This window comes from Clytia hemisphaerica, unplaced genomic scaffold (genome assembly GCF_902728285.1).
Source record: "Clytia hemisphaerica strain Z4C2 unplaced genomic scaffold, Clytia hemisphaerica genome assembly, whole genome shotgun sequence".
In the NCBI taxonomy this organism is placed as follows: Eukaryota; Metazoa; Cnidaria; class Hydrozoa; order Leptothecata; family Clytiidae; genus Clytia; species Clytia hemisphaerica.
Window position 1 is genome coordinate 322,223 of NW_027104047.1, and position 20,567 is coordinate 342,789.

The following is a 20,567-nucleotide window of genomic DNA, read 5'->3' on the forward strand; positions in this document are numbered from 1 at the left end:
ACGAAACAGACTTTCAAGTTCTCTTCAATATCACTAAAAACAAATTTGATGGGCGAGATACGAGCAGCAGATTGTTGGCAGGTTTTGAGGGTTGCAGATCTGTTTTTTGTCAATGAAGGGCGCACTTTGATGCCTTTTTCAATGTCCGGTCGGTCCCTGTAGATCCTAAGAAACTTTAAATTACCATTAAATCATTTCTTAGTCCTGTTAAGGGGGGAACAGTCCCAAAAATTTCTTAGAGGTTTTAATAATAAATTTGTATGCCAAAAGATATATATCAATATATATGTTTTTTAATTTGAACCTGTTGCCATGGTAACCGGGGTAAAACACCAATTTTGGTACTTTTATTGACCTGCGCCGGCTCAAAAATATCATGAACTGTAGAAGCCCCTGATTTCAAATTTGGAGAAGTGTTTCAACTAAGACAGAGTAATGGGGTAAACCACAACAATTTAAAAAATATATATCCGGTGCCGGTCAGCGGCTTTTTGAAAATGGCAGAAATTTTTAGTAAACAAATGAAAAAAGACCCTAAAGATGACGTAATTTTACGTTTTTTTTAGGTTCAGCCCACACCTTGTATTGAGATGAAAAACATGTGAAAATTTCAGATCAATTGGAAAAGCGGTTCATGAGATATTTGAGCCGGCGCGTCAAAAAACATTACTGTAAGAAAATTGCGTTTAAAGTTATAATAAAAGTTAAAAAATTTCATTAAAAATTGACTTTAAAGGATAAAAACATGCTACAAATCACAATTATATGTTCCTAAATGCCTCAAAATCCTCCTGGATCATACGTTTTTCCTTCTTTTGCCTCAAGCATTTCCTGTTTGTCCTGTAATGCCTTCTTTAGGTCACAGATATTCTTTCTACAGACACAAGCTTTTTCCGAAGACTTGTACACAGAGTGGTAAAGTCGCTTTTTATTCAACATTTGACACGACTTAGATATGTATCTGCCTGGGATCATTCCCAGCTTCTCCATAATTAAACAAGAACCAATGTTAAAGTGAGAAATGGCATCATACGTGCCAAAACGTAATTGTTGCAACAATACATACTTCGATTTCGGAATGCGCTCCCAGATCAAAGCGTTAAACGCTTATCGTTTCTTGGGGAATCTTCTTATTTGGTAGGGAGCAGGAACGATTCCATCCTTCAATTGAATTATCTCAGACGCCTTTTTCTATTTTTGTTTACTTAGTTTGGAAATTCGGTAACTTAATTAGAATTAATTAAAATCGATTCATTTTGTGGATTTGTCTTGGCAAGAGCTTACTGAGGCACTTGACTTGTTGTACATTCGAAATTTCCTGCAAATGAAGATAGTGTTTTTTTTAACCTTGAGAGTCGAATTACCAGATTTTGCTCCTCTATGTAATGTGGACACAGTGTTTGGTGTCTTTAATGAACAAATTTATATTTACAAAGTTTTTTATTAATTTCGCATAGCGAAGTATTACAATCCAGACCCGATCAATCGAACTCCATCGAACGATTAAAGTTCGATTAAAAAAATTAATCGAACCTAATCGAACACTCACAATTTTTGAAGCATTAGCAGTTCGATTAGTTCGGTCAGTAAAAAGTTCAATCAGTTCGATGATATTGAAAATCCTCATATCTTCCCTCGCTTCCATAAACTTTATCCTGGCGATTGCCAATTTCTACAGTTCCCGGACTTAACAGCTTGACGTTTATTGTACCCGGATACTTTTCTATCCGGAATAAAGTCCGTAGCACCTCTGTTGCGCGGCCGAGTGGCGGAATGCTACGCCCGCCCCAACAAACCGCCCCTGGCGCTAAAAGGATACAGGAAAAGTGTGTAATCCGTTATCGGACGGAAGTAATTTCCCGATTTACATTCGGAATTTGGCTTCGGTGACGGAGCAGCACAAACTTGTCGAACAAAATTGGTTTATCGAACTGATCGAATCGGGGAAAAGACAAAAACTGGGGTAAATGGTCAGAAATAGAATAGAATAGCAAAGGTTACCAGAGATAGTCATAGAAGTGGCAGGGCCTGAGAGAATGTTATCAATAAGGGTTTTAGATTGATTTGTCACTCTTGTGGGAAGTAGAATTTGAGGAAGTAAAAGGTTAGAGCCAAGAATATCAAGGAAAGAGTTTACTGGTTCTTCGTCACATTTCAAAAGGTTGATATTGAAGTCACCAAGGAGAAGGATTTGTTTTTTTTCTTTCGAGAGTTTGTGGATGAGAGGCTTCAGAAAGTCAGAGTTAAAAGAGTCTATCGACATGCACGGATGTCGGTAAATGGTACCAACAACTAGGTTAGTTTCAGTTGGTCTGGGAATTTCAACAAAGATAGATTCAAGATTCTTGGCTAGATATCAGATGCTATCCAGATCCTTTCTTGGTATAGGAACAAGAGATTTAGAAATATATAAAGACACTCCACCAGCTGAGGATTCAGTTGGAGTAAAGAATTTTTTGTAATTTGTTAGCGGAAAATCTTGATCCCTCTCTGTAGAGGGAGCGAGGTTCTCCTCGTCGATTGTGTTTCTAGATTCTGAGATACCTATAAAATTAAAGTCAATCTTAAGTTGATTTAAAAGTGTATGGAGTGCATCATAGTGTTTAGACATGGAGGAGATGTTAAGATGGAAAGCAGAGAGACCTTCAGATTTAGGAGAGAGGGGTGAATTAAATTCTTCACAAGTTACATAAGAGCAGGAATTAGATTGAAATTGTATTTCATCAAAGTTTTCTTCGTCATCATTGGTTGTTAAATCTGAAACTATGTTGTTGAGATCAGAAAGGATAGATTTAAGATTTTCATTGAGATTAGAGCCAGTATTATCAGGATTTTGAGGATTTTCATCAGAGGGTAAGGGGAGAGCATTATTGATACAGCATGGGCAGTACCAGTTGTCATTATTGTTTGGTTCACACAGAGTTAGGAATTCTTCACGACTTAGGCCAGAGCACTTTTTATGATGGACCCAGAGATTGCAGACATCACATTGTATAGAATTGGAGTTGTCGTTTACAGGCTTGTGGCAGACAGAGCAGTAATACATACAAGAGCCTTAAAGTCAAATGTAAAATAAGAGAAAATTAAAAACAAGTATAAAGTATTCTTACGGTGTTCTTACGTAAGATCAAGGGGCAGTCCAGTTTGAGTTTGTTACTTTTTGTGGACATTTTCAATATATTGTTGATGATAAGTTAGTCTTCTCCAGGAAAATCAGATGAATGTTCATGATGTAGAATTAACTCTCTAAAGTCTTCTTCAGTTTCAAATGCGTGAATACTGCGATTCTTAAGCTTTTCGTCAACAAAACAGACTTTCAAGTTCCCTTCAATATCACTAAAAACAAATTTGATGGATGAGATACGAGCAGCAGATTGTTGGCAGGTTTTGAGGGTTGCAGATCTGTTTTTTGTCAATGAAGGGCGCACCTTGATGCCTTTTTAATGTCCTGTCGGTTCCTGTAGATCCTTTTGACGATGGAGTGCTTGTTGAAACTCATAATATAGGACTGTTTGCCTTCTTTGATGGGGCCAATGGGATGGGCCTTGTCGAACGATGTCACAATTTCCTCATCATCAGAGAAGTTTTCAGTGAGAAGAGTCTTGGCAGTTGTAGTCAGGATGTTTTGGTTATCACTCCTTTTGGATGGATCGCCATCGAAAACAATACAATTTCTGCGAGAATATTGTTCCTGCTTGTCAAGTTCCTTTCTCAGATTGTGCGAAGTTATTTTGGAGATTGCAAGGGCAGCTTGATTTTTAACAAGTTCATCACGTAGTGTGGAGACTTCTGTGTCTAAATTGTCAACTTTGGTTGTTAACATTTCAACTTTAATTTGTAGCATTGATACCAAATTTTTCAGTTCTCTTGGGTTGTTTGTGTTTACAACACCAGGTGAGAGAGGAGTAGACTGAGGATCATAGATAGAGCTCATATCCAAATCCAATGTTTGGGTTGAGTCTTGTAGTTTTGGAGATGATTTGATTTGTTTTGATGAAGCTCTTGTTATTGTTTTAGAAGTTTGAGTTGATGATTTCGAAGAAGTGTTTCCTCCAGCCATGTTAAGTAAAATTTGTAATTTGTAGTGTTGAGTTATTTGATAGATGTTAGGTTTTTCTAATTTAAGAAGATTGTGTAGAGACGATACAGGATTCCTCAGATTGAAGCTGATTCCTTTGGTGTGTAGCTGGAGGATGTTCTGGAAGGTTCAATTTGTCCACAAAAAAATCTCACATCTTACTCCGCCATCGTTGCTCGTCGGCGCCGACGNACACAGACAAGCTTTTGTTTTACAGCACCTGACCCCGAGAATGTAGGTGAAATTTGAATCAGACCTGAAAGATGTAGATTTGCATTTTAAAAGATATTAAATATTTTCAACGAAATTTTGAACTCCCAAAATCCTTTCCAAGGGGTTAGTTTCATTACTTTAGATAGATAGACCAATTTTTTTGGTCCTTGAAGTTGTTTCCCATTTTCGTTATAGCCCCCAGAATGTAGGTTTGGTTTTATGGCTTTAAATCTAGTAATAGTAAAATGTTGATATTTTTTCAATTGGATTAATTCTAACAGCAAATTTTAGAAATGTTTTATGCGAAAACAATATTCTAAAGAGCATTTTGTTATTCTGAAAATTGGAATTTTTCACTTTTTAACCCCCAGAATGTAGGTGAAAAGATTCGGTTGTTGAGAATGGAATTTCGGTATTCATCGGAAATTATTGTTCTATAAGTGAAATTCATACTTTAGAAATATACGCTGACAAAAAATTAACAAATATATTAATTTCATCGTACTACAAATGAGGAAAAGTAAAAGGAAGGACGAAAAGAAGAGACAAGAAAGTTGTTTTTATTTTGTAGGTTGAAAATTTTGTGTTGAAATATGTGAATAATGTAACAACACCCCTGCCTCACAGCCCCGGTGGAACTTTTTCCCACATCGGGTTCAAAAATTTCTACTTAAGTCTAAATTGGAATAGAAATTCTATTGCTCCAAACTTACGCAAATTTTCTGATTGGGCTGGGGCCCCAACGGGTCTGGGACACGTCGTAAAAGCTCAAAATTTCAATATTAATCATGTCTCAGGTAGTACTTTCATGTTATAAAAGTACAACAAACAAGTTTTATATAATTTGACAGACTTTTTATGCCGGGTTATAAAGGCCCCGAAATTGTAGGTCAACTAACCCCAAAAGTTATGTCAAACGTTTTCGTCAAAATATCTAACAGTAAATATTGAAATGGACTATTTTCCCCATTTCCTTAGTTCATCAGAACTAAGAAAATACCCTATCATCATAACTTAATTCCAATAGATTTCGATTTAGAGAGGATTTATTTAAAAAATGTCTCAGTTCGGGTAATATCAACTTCCATTCAGATTTTCGTTGGAAAAAATTAATTCAAGTTAAAATTTTCTGTCCAGAAATAATCAGTAAGATGTAACAGTATGCTCTGAAACAAATTTTTATGAAGTTGAACTATCGTTAGGGCTACAATGCTAAAAAATGAGAAACCTACATTCTCAGGGTTTACTACATTCTCGGGGTCAGGTGCTGTATGTTATTTTTTATTTGATAACTTGGTAAAATGACCAGTATTTACACTTGCTGCTATCCTTTTCAAAATAAATAGAGAATCAGTAAAGTATATGGAAATAATAAAATCAAATTTTTCTCTCACCCTTTGGCTTTGCAAGTTGAAAACGTTTTTCATTTTTCGTGTCCAACTGACATATTCTAGATTTACACCCAGGAATTTAGCTACCTTTTTTTCAATGAAACTTTCTCGGACATCCAGATCAAATGCAAGTTGCACAGTATACGCCACGATTGTGAACACTTATATTTTTTAGTTTGCCAGCCTGGTGTACACTTAAAACTGCGGAACAAATATAATTTACAACCGGAAAAAATGAAAAGCCTAGGAGTGAAACCTACCACAGTATCGGAGGAAAATGAACGGGGAAATCCTAAAGAGCTACTAGCTAGGCAACTTTAACCCCTTTCTCCTGCAAAGAAAAGTGTAGCACAAATCTTCCCGATGGATAGGATCTTGTATTTTAATTGTTTTCGGAGCGCGAGATCAAAACAAGTAGGGGGCAAAGGCTATTTCACATCTCTCAAACCGGTGAAATTGCATATTTTAGTCACGTGACTTTGATAGGAAATCCTTCCAAACCTTGCATCAATTTTCGATCAAAGTCGCTTAGGGGGGTTAAAAATCCAGGGAGCAAAACCTGATTAAATAGCTGAGAGTTTCAGAGATTGGGTAAGGTGCAAAAACTGAGGGGGGACGACGATGTTTACACTCAATGGAGGTTTTGAATTTTTCTCCAGAATTTTACTTTTATTTCGACACATTCTAGATTTACGCTCAGAGATAAATACTTTACGGCTAGTTTTATAGGGAGAAGTCCGGATTCTTTCTATTGTATTGACTCTAATTTTTCTCGGTGTTTACAAAACTTGTTCAGGGGTTTAGGTACCTTGGCTATGGGGTTTTCAAACAAATAAAATTCCAATGACTTGAAATAAGTTTTGTTATCATAAACAAACTAAAATGGTAAATATTTCAGAAAAGTTTCGATAACTGTTTTGATGAAAACTAAAAAGTGAGATACACTTCATAAATATACAATATAAGATATCGTTTTTGTTAAAAAGTCAATGTAAACATGCAAAAGTTTTTTAAGGATTATGTACAATTTTCAGAAGAAATAGACTTGCTAGGATTGAACATCAAAAAGATAGTACAACTCAAAGCAAATTGTGGAACTTCCTATAAATGAATTCCTTTTCTTTCTTTTCCAATCAGAAGAAAACTTTAATGTTTTGGCGCTAGGCTTTAAAGAATTAAAAAGTGAGATTAACTTCAAAAATATACAACAAAAATATGTGATATCGTTCTTTGTTAAAAAGTCAATATAAACATTTAAAAAATAAATAAGGTGACCTAAACTATGTACATTTTTCTGAAGAAAAAAACATGTTAGGTTTGAACATCAAAAGATAGATAGAACACAACAAACTAAAAGTAAATTCTGAGGCTTCCAATAAATGAATTCCTTTCCTTTTTAGTCAAAAGAAAACTTTTCAAGCTTACTGAAATTTCAATTAAAAAATTCGTTAAGCTGAAAAAGAAGAATTAAAACAAGTTTGATAAAAGTAAACAAATACAAACAAAATCAAATCTATTTCATATTGATTGTTTGTACTACACCTTTCAAGTGTTTAATGACAACTTTGCTATCAATTAGAAAACATGAGCATCTTACAGAAGCAGCCAACGAGCCCATTTCCCCGAAATATCTGTTTCCCTTTTCCAGGAGAGAGCTTTTTTTGAGAAATGGGGAAACAGATCCGATTTTCTAGGAGAGACCTTTTCCTTAAAATTATCTGTTTCCCCGCTCCAGCTGATGACGTCATCAGAGAGAAACAGATCAATATTTCTAGGAGATGACATAATAAATTGGGAAACAGATATCTGTTTCCAAAAAAGATGATATTGCATTGGAAACAGATTGAACTTTATGGGGGAAACAGATATCAATAACAAAAAGAAAGGGAAACAGATGAAAATTTCCAGGAGAGGGGAACAGATATCCTATTTGGGAAAACAGATCAAAATTTTAATTCTGAAAATTGTGGAAACAGATCAAATTTTCTAGGAAAGATACTTTGAGATTAAAAATTTAGGTTTTGCGGAGAAACAGATCTTCATTTCTAGGAATAAGATTTTTGAAATATTCGGCCAACAGATCAAATTTTCCAGGAAAGCTATGTCTGGGAAACAGATATTTAAAAAAAGGTCCTCGTTGGATGCTTTCGATCTTATAAGCATCTGACACAGGACAACCAGCAAATTTTTCCATCTTTTCAAAGGGGCATTCAATGGTACGTCTGAGTTTTGATTTGTCATCAAGTACTTTGAATTGAACACTTCCAGTCTTCTTCAATTGGGACTTGGACAACGCTTCATTACAAGTATGGCAATATACACACCAATACTTCGACTTGTTGCTTGCATTGAGAACAACAAGTGGTTGTCACAAGGGACTTTAGGCTAACACTAACAATGATACCTGTGAGCTCCTCAGCAGCACCCTGACCAAGAGATTTAACAACATCCTTATCTTTCTTGATTTTGGTAAGGATAGATCTTTCGGTTGTCTTGAAAACGCGTTGACCATTAAACTTATAGTTATAGAAGATAATATATAGATAGTTATGTAACTCATCGTGTACGAACAATCAGCAGTCACCTCATTGATCAGTTTACATACAGTGTCAGCGTTCGTGGCTCATTCACCGAGTTGTCATGAATTTGAATCGAACGAAAGGACAAACCATCTTTTGAGACTCCTGCATCATCAAGTTTTGACACTTTAACTTCAAGTGTTATTCTCGAATAAAGCGGTTTACTTTCAACAGCATTGTGTACTGATGTTGGATTGACAGGGTACGAAGAGACAAACACAAAAGGAGGTGTTTTTTCCATGAAGCTCGAACTGTCAGTGTAAATGAAGTCTTCTCCAGACTGTTTTAATTTTGATAATATGATGCCCTTGTGCAGGTACGATTTTAAGATGGAGTGAATATCAGAATCGAATGAAACAATTCTAATCTCTTTATCAACCAACCCAATAGTCCAGTAGAAATTCGTCCATAATAGGGTCAACCTAGAAAAAAATATTATAAAAGGTTTCTATATACCGTTGGAAAGATAATTTTATCAGCTTTCAAATGAGGGGTAGAGTCAATTTTTTTGTCATGGGGAAAAAAAGTTATGGACCAAAGAGTGAGAGGGGGTTTTTAAGCAAAAAGCAGTGACCCATTAAAAATGTCAATTTTAAAAGATTTTGAAGAGTAGATGTCCAAAATGGGGTCATTTGTAAAATTTGGTCAACCAGACCCTGAGAAAATAGCCATAATGGCTGAAAAATCGTCATTTTTAATGCTGACGTCAACACTTTAAAAATTAATTTCAGCACTCAAAACCACTTTCAACGGATGCGTCTCGAAGAGTACTATCGAATACAGGTATGGTTTGTTTAGGTACCATGGCTAGATCTTGAGATATTTGCATTTCAAATTTTGATGACTCAGCAAAAAAACATCAAAATCGCTCAAATATGCTGAATCAGCTTTAAAGAAGCTCCTTGTCAGCTTGTCAATCCTCGCTCTTGCATACGCCTTGAACTAAGTTAAGTTTCACATTTGCATTTAAGTTTACTGTTATAACATTCCTTTTTTTTTACTTGCTCCCGAACCTGGAAAACCCGTTTATCAATGCTGGGCAACCATGACCCAACGATCAAGATGTTCTACTGGATCGATACCGGGACACAACTATCATTTAGACATACATTCGAATTACACAGTTGCAAAATACGCTATATTACAAAAATTCGACACTCTAACGTGGACATTTGAAACGATGAAAGAACTTTACACCAGAAACTAAACTATAAAATGTTTTGAATTTTTAACGTTATATTTCACATTATAAAGTGGGAGGACATTTAAACTCCGAAGGTCGGCGTGACGGATGCCTTGGTCGGAGATAATGTTTCCTCCAGAATAAACAGCCACTGGGGGTTTTACGCTGCATGCTTCGTCACAGTACAATTTAATTATTCGCAAGTTCTACGTAATTATACACATATTTTCATTTAATGAATTTGAACATTTAAATTTATTTCAACAATACAAGCATTAGCTAGGGTGATGTCACACGAATGACCACTGTAATACTTACTATTTCTATAATGTAACATATATGTATTTCAATACTAAAGGCGTGTTCACTGCAAGATCTATCCAATAAATGTCTTATGTGAGATTTGACAAGAGAAAATAGCTGAGAAGTGACAATTCCAAGTTGATATTAATGCTTTTGTAACCAGTTGATTGGTTTCACTAATGAAGAGTGAAGATTGAATAACTACCTTCTGTATCATTATCGTCAGCTCTGGCCATGTATTTTCACTCTCGAGATTTATGATGAAAACCAAGTAAGCAAACATCAATTTAAAATGATTTATTGCAATGAAATGGGTCTAACATAAAATCAGTACCTGCGTAAGGTAAACTTTCATCAAAGATTGTTGTGTATGCCATGCTTCTAAAGACTTTGAAAATCTCGTTGCAAAAAGGTTCACTGCCTAGCCATGGGGTAATATCATACATCTTTGGAGCTTTTCCTAGTTTAAAGAAATCGCCAGTATTTGATTTTGTAGCATTTTCTTCCTCTTTTGTCCAGCTTCGAACTAAAGATGTCATAAAACCATGCAACTTAACTAATTCTAAGATAGATTGTAATTTGATGCAGAAAGCATTTTACTTTGAAGCAAGACCAATTTGATTAGTTGTTTTTCGGGTCCGACCGACCAAAATTTTCAAAATTGTGCTAGTTTTTCCAAGGTTTTGAGAATATTGAGTTCGATTTTTCATTTTATCCATGAATTCGACCTTTTTGTACCTTTTTATTTTCATTGCATTTTTGTCAAGACGTAGTATTTTTTGCTGCCCTTTCAGGAGATATTATAGATGTAATTCTGCTTTCATTTTCTACGTGTTGCATCAATGTTTTCCCAACATTGCGGCCCTCTTCAGTATGACCATATATAAGTAAAATGCTGCTATCTCAGTAAATAAAAAATAAGGTTATATAACTCATTCTATTTAATTTTCTTTTTGGAAAATAAGATTTGTTCAAAATATTTCATTAAACAATCCTTGACCTCCTTATTTCTTATATATCAAATATGTCATATGGTTTGGAACATTGTTTTGTCGATAAGAGCAAAAATGTCAAAAAAGTTATTGCTGTTAGTTTCGAGGAAGTTGTAGGAAAAGTCACACCTACTATCGAAAACGACCAACGTGAAAATTTCCATGAATTTCTAAGAGCCTACACCGACATATTTGCGAAAAATGTATATGCAAGCAAAGATTATACTTTTCATAATCTCCGAGGACTTATGAATAATGAAAATTTGGCTATCGTTAGTGGAGATAAAGATTCATGCGTTGTAATTATGAATAGAAATGATTATTACAGCAAAATACAAGAAATGATCGATAAAGGTATTCAAGATAAAGTTTATGAACCTACGACCGATACCACACTTGATGATTTGAAACTGTTCCAGAGTTTTCTTTACCGAAATTTCTCAAAATACAAACACTACCAAGAAATGTATCCTAGTTCTAGCCAACCTGCTCGCTTGTATGGCACGGCAAAAACACATAAATGCGAACATTTAAATGATATTAACCTCAATGATTTAAAATTCCGTCCAATAATAGCGCAAACTGGGACCTACACCTACAAAGCGGCTCAAGTCATAGGAAAGTATCTTAAACCTCTCTGCAGCGACAATAAATATATCATCCGTAATACACAAGACTTTCCAAAATTACTACTCGATGAACCTCCACTCAATGAAAACGAAGAATATATCTCGTATAATGTATAATCATTGTTCACTAATATACCCATCACCGATACCATCAACCATATTGTAGAAGAAATCTACACTCATAACAAACTACCTAAGATATTGTTATTCAAAAAACATTTCAACAAATATTTTTCAGCATAAGCTTTTCGTTTTATTAAAAAACATCATCAGTGCATATACAAGTAAAACAATCAAAATAAATAACCTAAGATATGTACTAAACTTATCTGCACACGGTTACTTACAAAGCTAACTACCTAAAACATTTTCATCTTCGATTCAAGATTCTACAAGCAGATAGACGGCTGCACAATGGGTGGTCCGTTATCTGTCATCTTATCCGATATCTGTATGACCAAAATTGAAAATTCTTTGGTTGTTCCAAGAAATCCATCGTTCTACTATCGCTACGTAGATGACATTATAACCAGACGACGTCGTGACAAACCTGATGAACTTTTCAAAACTTTGAACAAACACAAAAAACTTCACTTTACCTGTGAAGTACAACCAACAAAATTTCTGGATACCGATATGATCAAACTGCCAGATAATTCATTTGAAACCACCGTCCACAGGAAAACTACAAAACTCCCAGCTCATTGGACATCGAAAGCTCCGTACAGACGTAAGTACAAACGTAATGCTATCACTAGTGACCTCTCACGAGCTTCCAAAATTTCATCTCACTTCGAAACAGAGAAAACGATAATAACCAATAAGTTTACTCGTGCCGATTGCCCCAAACCGTTTATCCGTAGTGTCATAAAAAGATTCGAAGACAAACAAAGATTGCCACCACAAACTAATCAAGCTGAACCACTAGAAGCATCAAAAGATAAAGTAACCATACAGTGTCGAGAATGAAAAACTTTCAAAACAATTTCTAAATAAATTCAGAAAATTTACTAATGACAACTACATGCCGATGATTATGTGGAAAGCAAGAATAGTCAAAACACTATTTACACTCAAAGATGAAAACCCTCATCCATCGTGTAAAATTTATGAAGGTACGTGCGTATATGGAGAAAAATACATCGGTGAAACCAACCGTAACGTAGCAACTAGATGGGGAGAACACGAAAACCCAAAACACAATTCAGAACCGGATAAACACCTCCAGACAAACCCAACGCATTTATTTACCTGAAAATCGTTACTTAGTGCTTCAACATTTGACAATAAACGTAAAATTTTAGAATCCTTTTTTTATTGCCACCGAAGGACCTTCTCTCAACAATCAATTAGAGACGAAAAAACTAATTCTTTTTAAACATAGAATCACATGAGACGCATTTCATTAATAGTTTTATTTCTTATTTATTCCCAAACGTGTAACATATTTTATGACACTTTTATTCGATTTTAATTGCTTTTAATTATCTAATTTTTTCCAATTTTTTTAAATGATTTTGTTTTTCTCTTGTACAGTAACATTTGATAACTGATGATGGCGTAAGCCGAAAAGCTTTTTATCTTTTTTAAAATAAAATTTTACTTGTCTAAAAAGAAATATTTACTTCGTTCAGAATATCTTAAGGCTTTGCAGACTATAAAAAACCTCAAAAAGTTAAGAAAATCCTTAAGCTTCCTTAAGATTGCCAACGAACAATAGAATGTTGCAATTTTGGAGGTGTTGGCCGGTTAGTTGTAACCATCGTTGTCTCCGTTGAAGGGTTTCAGGGGCTGACACCAGTCCAATATGAATGTTCGTTACTTTTTCTGGTTATTTCAACTACATTTCCTCTCATGAGCATACTTTCTTCCTGGTCGTAAAAACCCTTGACTGCACCATTTGCATTGATGAGGTCTTTCATCAAGGTGATGTGAATTCAGATGGTCCTGCAATTTATAGGATGCCGAGTATATGAACAGCTCTTGTTTTCTAGTGGACGTTTATGACACGTGTCTCATTTTTGATGGTGTTATCCATCTGCTTACACAGTAACGGTATGTCTGTTTGAGTTCAACCACCAAATTAATCCCACTTCTAATTCAAAAGAATTATAAAACATGTATCATACCAATTTACTTAACAAAAGCCATCCAATTCTTGTTATTTAGATTAATTTTCAGCTCTGAACCAACAGTGGATCCATTTCTAATATGTTTCGTCGAAGCTCCAAAAGGGCCGATAAGGTATTGAAATAAGTAAAGATAGAAAGTTTACAATTTGACAAAATAGTAATGTTATATCCCTATTGTATCACTTAATATTTGTTGCGACGTCCCATTCTGTATATTACTTTAATTACCCGTTTAGGCATTGTGTCGATTATACGGCCTATCTTGGTCTTTTTATATTCCAACATTGTCTACCGCACTCTCTCTGTGAACTCCTCCTTCGTTTCCCTTTTAATGTTCTGCTCCAACGCTTGCTTGTGCAAAACTTGGTTCATTTGGTAGTTAGGAGCCCCCACCCTCGCTAGCTGCCGAGGAAGCGCGTTAGCGCGAGCGTTGGGTGCAACCAGATTTAAAGGGACACTTTTAAAGAGACATCTTTTAATTTATGACCTAGGAATAAGTTTTCTCTCCAAAAATCAAAATAACAGAAAAATCCCCGTCGAAGCGGTATAAATCGATCAACTCCAAGTGATTATATTAAAAATATTCTCGTGTTATGAAGCATAATCTTTCCATCTTCTTAATGTCTATATTTAATGTAAAATGTATGAGCTACTGGACTAACGAAATATATAAACTAAAAACCTTCAATATTCTTGTTTTTTAAATATTTTGTCTAATGTCTGAATCACAATTAGTTAATAATCAGGCTCGAACGAGCATTCTTGGACACCTAAAATGTCTCAATTTCGATAGCTTTGTCGAAGCTTTCACAGCTTTAAGCTGCAACATTTGTTATGGTTTGTTTTGCCCCCCTGGTTAACCATCTCAAGATAAAATCACAATTTATAAGACAATTTTATTCCTGGTGAGTAAGAACAGACTACAAAAGCTTTGTTATTGCACTCTCTCGTAGAGTTTCGAGCCTGAACGATGGAGTGGATGTGAGAGTAAACATATATATTACAGAAGAAATAACTGTATCTCACTGTCCTGGTTTCCACATAGTGGTCAATGGACAGTTAAGATTCTTTTTCAGTTAAAAAGGTAATGTAGAAACCAAGATACTTCTTCCATCTCACACTGATAATAAATTGTCTCTCACAGTCCTGGTTTCCACATAGTGGTCAATGGACAGTAAAAATTCTTTTTCGGTTAAGTAGGTAATGTAGAAACCGAGAATACTTCTCTTCCATTTCACATTTATGTAATAAAAAAGAAAACAGAAAAAGAAAATATGGGAAAACCGAGCTCTTTTTGGACAGCAGAAGTATGGCGTCTTGTCGCCTCTGTGAAGAAGTGCTTGATAAAACATCACATAAACTTTCCCTATTTGGTAAAAAACGAGACAAAGATAATCCCCTAAAGCTTGGTACTCACGCTTCAAAAAAAGTGCGTTTAACATTAAACGCCTGCGACTAACCATTAGTCGCATGCGTCTAACTTTTAGTCGCATGCGTTTAAGTTTTGAACTATTGTTGTACTCACTATAGAGTTTTAACAAGAATTTTTCAAAAAAGATATGTGAAATATCAAATTTCAACACTTTCGTTACACTTTAGTGTGTTCGTGTAGGATTTTTTCTTGTGAGAGATGGACAGCAGTGATGATGAGAGTTTTTATGATGATCGTGAAGACTTACTTTTATTACTTCTCTTACGAAGAAAACAAAATCGAAGGAAATTACGCACAAAACGCTTTTGGGTACGAGACATTTTTCTGGAAAGACCGATCCATGGAACGTTTTATACACTGTTTCAAGCTTTGTTGAAGGACAACGACATGTTTTTCAGGTATCATAGAATGACTCCTTCTCGTTTTGAGCACCTTCTCTCACTCATCCAGCATCGTATTACAAAACGAACCACTTCTATGCGGAGACCAATATTCAGCAAGAGAACGGCTCTCAATTACACTTAGATACCTGGCAACTGGAGAGAGTCAACAATCCTTATCCTTTTCATACAGAATCGGACGTACAACCGTATCCAACATCCTTTCTAAAGTCTGTAAAGCCATTTTCGACTGTTTGAAGGGTGAATACTTGAGGCAACCCGACACTGCTGAAGAATGGGCAAACATTTCTGATCAATTTGAAGAGCAGTGGAACTACCCACACGTTATAGGTGCTATTGATGGAAAGCACATCAGAATCGAATGCCCAAAAAAGTCTGGAAGCCTATACTATAATTACAAGGGATTTTTTAGTACAGTGCTTTTGGCCGTATGTGACGCCAACTACTGTTTTACTCTGTTTGATGTAGGAGCTTATGGAAGTAACAATGACAGTGGGGTATAAGCCAATTCTGAAATGGGGATGAGGTTTGCGGAGCAAGATTACGACCTGCCGAAGGAAGAGAAGCTCAGTGGTTGTAACTTTGGGTCATTACCTTATTTTCTTGTTGGCGACGAAATTTTCCCCTTGAAACCTTGGCTGATGAGACCTTTCCCAGGAAGATGCTTACCAGAGGATGAAAGGATTTATAATTACAGACATTCTCGGGCTCGTAGGACCATCGAAAACACATTTGGGATTCTGGCAGCTCGTTGGAGAATACTGTTGCGACCAATACGAGCCTCTGTTAAAAATGTCGAGAGATATACTTGTGCTTGCCTAGCCTTACATAACTATTTGCGACTGACAAATAATTCTTCCTACACACCTTCTGGTTTTATCGATATCGAGTCAAGTGATGGTACAATAAAACCTGGAGAAAGGAGAGCTGCAAAACCAACGGACTCGTTTGAACCCATTCGACCTGTTCGTGGTTCAAGGCCAAGAGACCAATGCGTAAAAATGAGGGACAGTCTCAAAGACTACTTCAGTTCATCAGAGGGAAGTGTGCCTTGGCAAAAGAGTTATGTCAACAGAACAGGAGAAGAGGAAGACAAAGAAGATTGACACTTTATATTTGATTTATTTTATTATCACTTTTATTTTGAGATATTTTTTAACATCAATCATATAAGTAAAGAAAAGTTAATATTACATCAAAAAGATGGACTGGTCATATGATACATTTCCCTTACTTGAGAAACAGGAGTTCTTGGTGTTGAAGGTGGGGTAGGATTGAGTACCTGATTATCGCCTGACATACTGAGGGGGTCGGCTTGTCGTTGGATTTGCTGCTCTTGATTTTGAAAGTGCTGATTGGTACCATATTCATCAGTGATGTTCTGCAGGTCGAAAAGAGGATTTTGCTGTCTTGTATATTGCATTCCATATAGGCTTGGTGACTGCTGAATATTGCTTTGGGACATCAATGGTGCAGATTATTTGGTGGCATGGCTTGGTTGACATGATTCGGAGACATAAATTGATTGGTACGGTTAAGTGGCACGGATTGGTTGATACGGTTCTGAGGCATAGATTGGTTGATTTGGTTAGAAGACGAATTCGATTGGCTACTTAGCATCATCATTTGGTATTTGAATAATACCTGATTAATTTCATTTTTTGCCATACACATGAGTGGATACGGCATTTTCTTGATTTCAGCTAGAATTGTGGAGGCAAATAGGGGCCCAAATAGATATTCTGAATCTTTTTCCCGAGCTTTCACCTCTTTCTTAAGATTGGCTTTTCGATTTTTTATATCTACTGCTAGCTCACCAATCAATTGATCTGTTTCCATCTCGACCTCCTTTTTGCTCTTTCTCTTACGCGACCTCCATTACTTCTCTTCTCCATGCTTCTTGACCTCCTTAATTTTGATGTTTCTCGCCACTTTCGTCTCGTTTGGTCGACCTTTTTCTTCCTTTTTTTCTGCACTTTTCCCATTGTCAATTGTGCTGGTCTCTTCAACTGTATTCGACTGTACTTCGCCAATTTTGCTGACCTCAGTTACATTTTGCTTTTCTATACTGGTCACTTCGTCAGCTACGCTGGATTCCTCATTGTTGCTTTTGGTATCTTCTTCGTTTTCACTGTCATCGCAAAGCCCCTCTCCATCTTCAAAGTTTAGTTGTGTCCGTGTATTTGCAACACCTGGCGATTGGGTACTCATCATGTCTTCGTCGTCGCTATCGCCACTGAACTCCTCCTGAGCGTCCCCTCGATCGTCCTCTTCTGAATCTGATGAATTTATGTCTCTAATCAGTGCTTTGACCTTCGCATTCTTCATCTGCTTTCGCCTTTTTGACTTAGAGTTAGTCGTAGATTTCCTTTGCCTTTGAAATTCGTCACTAGTGGTCCTTCTGCACCAGATCGCCCCACAATATTTAGATGCTTCTTCTTTTTTTGATAGCGTTTCTTGAAGTTATCAAAGATTCGTTTCGCTTCTGCAACGTCTCCTGAAATTGAAAACAAAGTTTAGAATTATAGGCATGTCTGCTTGTAACTGAAAACTTCGCTTTGTTCGGGTTTTGGACTAGTAAGGCATGGACAAAATTTCAAAGAGACAATGATTGAGAACACCGTAGTGCCACAGACCCAATGGTACTTCTTGTCCATTTTCCACTCCTTGGAAAATTCCCAGAAGAAAATAATATCCTAAAATCTCATCCGTCCTCATTTTGAGAAAATCCATAACAATTTAACTTATATAAAAAAATCCACTGGGGTACATACTGAGACTGGGGTGCACGAGACAGTAGAATATGAGAATATAGCTTAATTATTTGATCAAAATAAGAAATAGCTCTTCCTTGAGCTTGATAAAACCTACAATTTTCTAAGAACTCTAGTTGGTCTGCAATGGCTTTCCAGGCATTTTCAACAACGACTTGATCTTTATGTCCAGAAACGCTCTTGTCGTAGATGACTGGGTACTTTCTAAAGGCTTCAATCAGCTCTTCCTCTTCTCTCAAAGAGTATGAAGGTTTTGCTCTTGGCATGCTGCTTAAAAATGTTATACAACCACTTTATTACCAACAAAAACTTTGTAATAAAAGAACGAAAGTGAAAAAATAACGAAGATAAATCGAAAAAAATACGAGATTTTACAACTTTTGGGACATTTTAATCTTGTTTACATGGCGGTGTCTTTGAACCTTAGACGCACATATCAAACTTTTTTGATACGTGCGTTTAACTTTTTTCATTAAGTACAGGCGTTTAACTTTAAACGCGTGCGACTAATGAGCGTACTCACTAGGATGATCTTTTCTTAGTCGCATGCGTTTAATGTTAGACGCGTGCGACTAGTGTTAAACGCACGCGTTTAATGTTAAACGTCACTTTTTTTAATAAAGCTCTCCAAAATAAAGCATGCCATGGAGGTTAAGCAGGCATGGGAAACAAAAATACGTAGAGAGCTTCCACCAAATCTAATTGAAGGCTCACCTCTCAGAAAAACGTAGTTTGTCTCCTTCGATAGCTTCCGAACCTTCTTCTACTCAGCCCATCGAAAAACGTCATAAAGCCGCTGAGAACGAGGTAAGTTACAGCTCTAAAAACTTATGACATACTTCCCTTTTTCTTCCTTTCCCTCTTAAAATGATTCTGTAAACGAGGTTCACCATCCAACTGAAAAAAATTGGCCCAAAAATTGTCCCGGTGATATAAATGTAGCCAATGGGGAGACAATGCAAGAAGGAAAACAATTTTAGCTCCCCCCTGTTAAAGGGACCCCTCGCTTGTTTGTGATCTTTAGGGAATCAAACTATATTGGTCCAACAACCCCTAACAGCATATTCAAAGAACATAAAACTTACTGCTAGTTCCTGTAGAGATATCGAAAAATTCCTCTGAAAACAGTATGGCGTCTCCGTCTGACTGAAACCAACACAACCGGGGCTCATTGGTAGTTCTGAAGCCGATACCGATTCTCCATAAACCCGCAACTCGGCTCCAAGCAAAGGGTTTTTCTTAGGAGAAGAGCGCGGATTCCAGACTGTTCGAACCAGAGCTGGCCTCTACTCTCGTACTCTAATTTTCCGGTGCATTTGTGTCGACAACTTGGTGCGACAAGAGCGCGAGAAAATTCGAAGGCCTTCAGAAGCCATTTGAAATTTCTGAAAGTTGAGTGAACATAAAAATTTATAATTTGTAATTATGGAGCGAAGAAAGAGTTTTGCGTGCTAATACTTTGGGAAGTTGCTTTTCATATGATTATGAAGTGAGTGTCTTGTTATCATTTTTAAGCGAGGGGTCCCTTTAAAGACTGTTGAAAGATTTAAAATTATGGTTATCATCAGATTCGTCATTATTGTTCAGACAATAAAGATTTAAATGTTACCATAATCATTTTTTTCAAGAACACTAAAGAAGATTTAATGGAGAAGATAGGCAAACTCGCTAATCAGGAGATTCTAAACCTACGGCGCAACTCTTCGATCGTGAAGACGGATGTAGACTCCCTTCTCACTCCCGTCTCAATGGACGACGAGAAACTTTGTGAAGAATACGACAATATTTGTCCAATTTTATGTTCAACCATCAAAGGAGCTGTGGGAGAAAATCTGATCGGTCCCAGATTGCTTATCTACGGCATCCTGTTTAAATCAAGATATGCAAGAACCTGTGGGTGTCTTATTACACACAGGTATTGGTCGAAACAATCTTGCTTAAATGATATAACTCATTGAAATATGACGTAAGCAAAAATTTGCGTAAAATCATAAGAAATGAGAACATCTTTGATAATAACATTTGTAATTAACGATTGTCTTTAAAAATATTCGATGTAAAATTTACAAAATCAAGTAAAATATTAAAAATATGCTTTCTCTACTAGAAACGATCAGCTTCTCATTGCTGCAGGAGCTAAGAAAAAATCATTCAAATGGTTCAACAAAGTGGGGTTTACGAATTCATACACAACCGCACTTAACAAAAACAACCAGTTAGCAGTCGACCACGATAAGATCGTAATCGAGTGGAAGCAGGCAATCGAAAACGCAGCAAAGTCAATTTGTGACTTTTTTCCAGATTCGACACCTGAAGAATTTAAAAAAGAGCTCAAAGAACGGATATTGGCAGAGTATCAGGTAAATAGTCATAGTCATTCAGGGGAGGAGTTGATCAAGCAGGTGGGGGTGCGGAGAGGCGTTACCCACTATGAATAGTAAATTAATATATGAAAAATAT

The 20,567-nt window shown here is 36.2% G+C and overlaps 2 protein-coding genes across 2 annotated transcripts; both read left to right on the top strand.

The window, feature by feature from the left end:
• Positions 1-10,771: 10,771 nt before the first annotated feature.
• Positions 10,772-11,485, top strand: LOC136811867 (uncharacterized). The gene has a single exon (XM_067068494.1). The coding sequence runs from the start codon at positions 10,772-10,774 to the stop codon at positions 11,483-11,485; it is 714 nt and encodes a 237-aa protein (XP_066924595.1).
• A 297-nt stretch (positions 11,486-11,782) lies between these two features.
• On the top strand, positions 11,783-12,337 carry LOC136811868 (uncharacterized). The gene has a single exon (XM_067068495.1). The coding sequence runs from the start codon at positions 11,783-11,785 to the stop codon at positions 12,335-12,337; it is 555 nt and encodes a 184-aa protein (XP_066924596.1).
• The last annotated feature ends 8,230 nt before the right edge of the window (positions 12,338-20,567 follow it).

What these genes read in the sequence shown, in the direction of transcription:
- LOC136811867 (XM_067068494.1), top strand. Translation starts at nt 10,772, where the DNA reads ATGTCATATGGTTTGGAACATTGTTTTGTCGATAAGAGCAAAAATGTC.
- LOC136811868 (XM_067068495.1), top strand. Translation starts at nt 11,783, where the DNA reads ATGGGTGGTCCGTTATCTGTCATCTTATCCGATATCTGTATGACCAAA.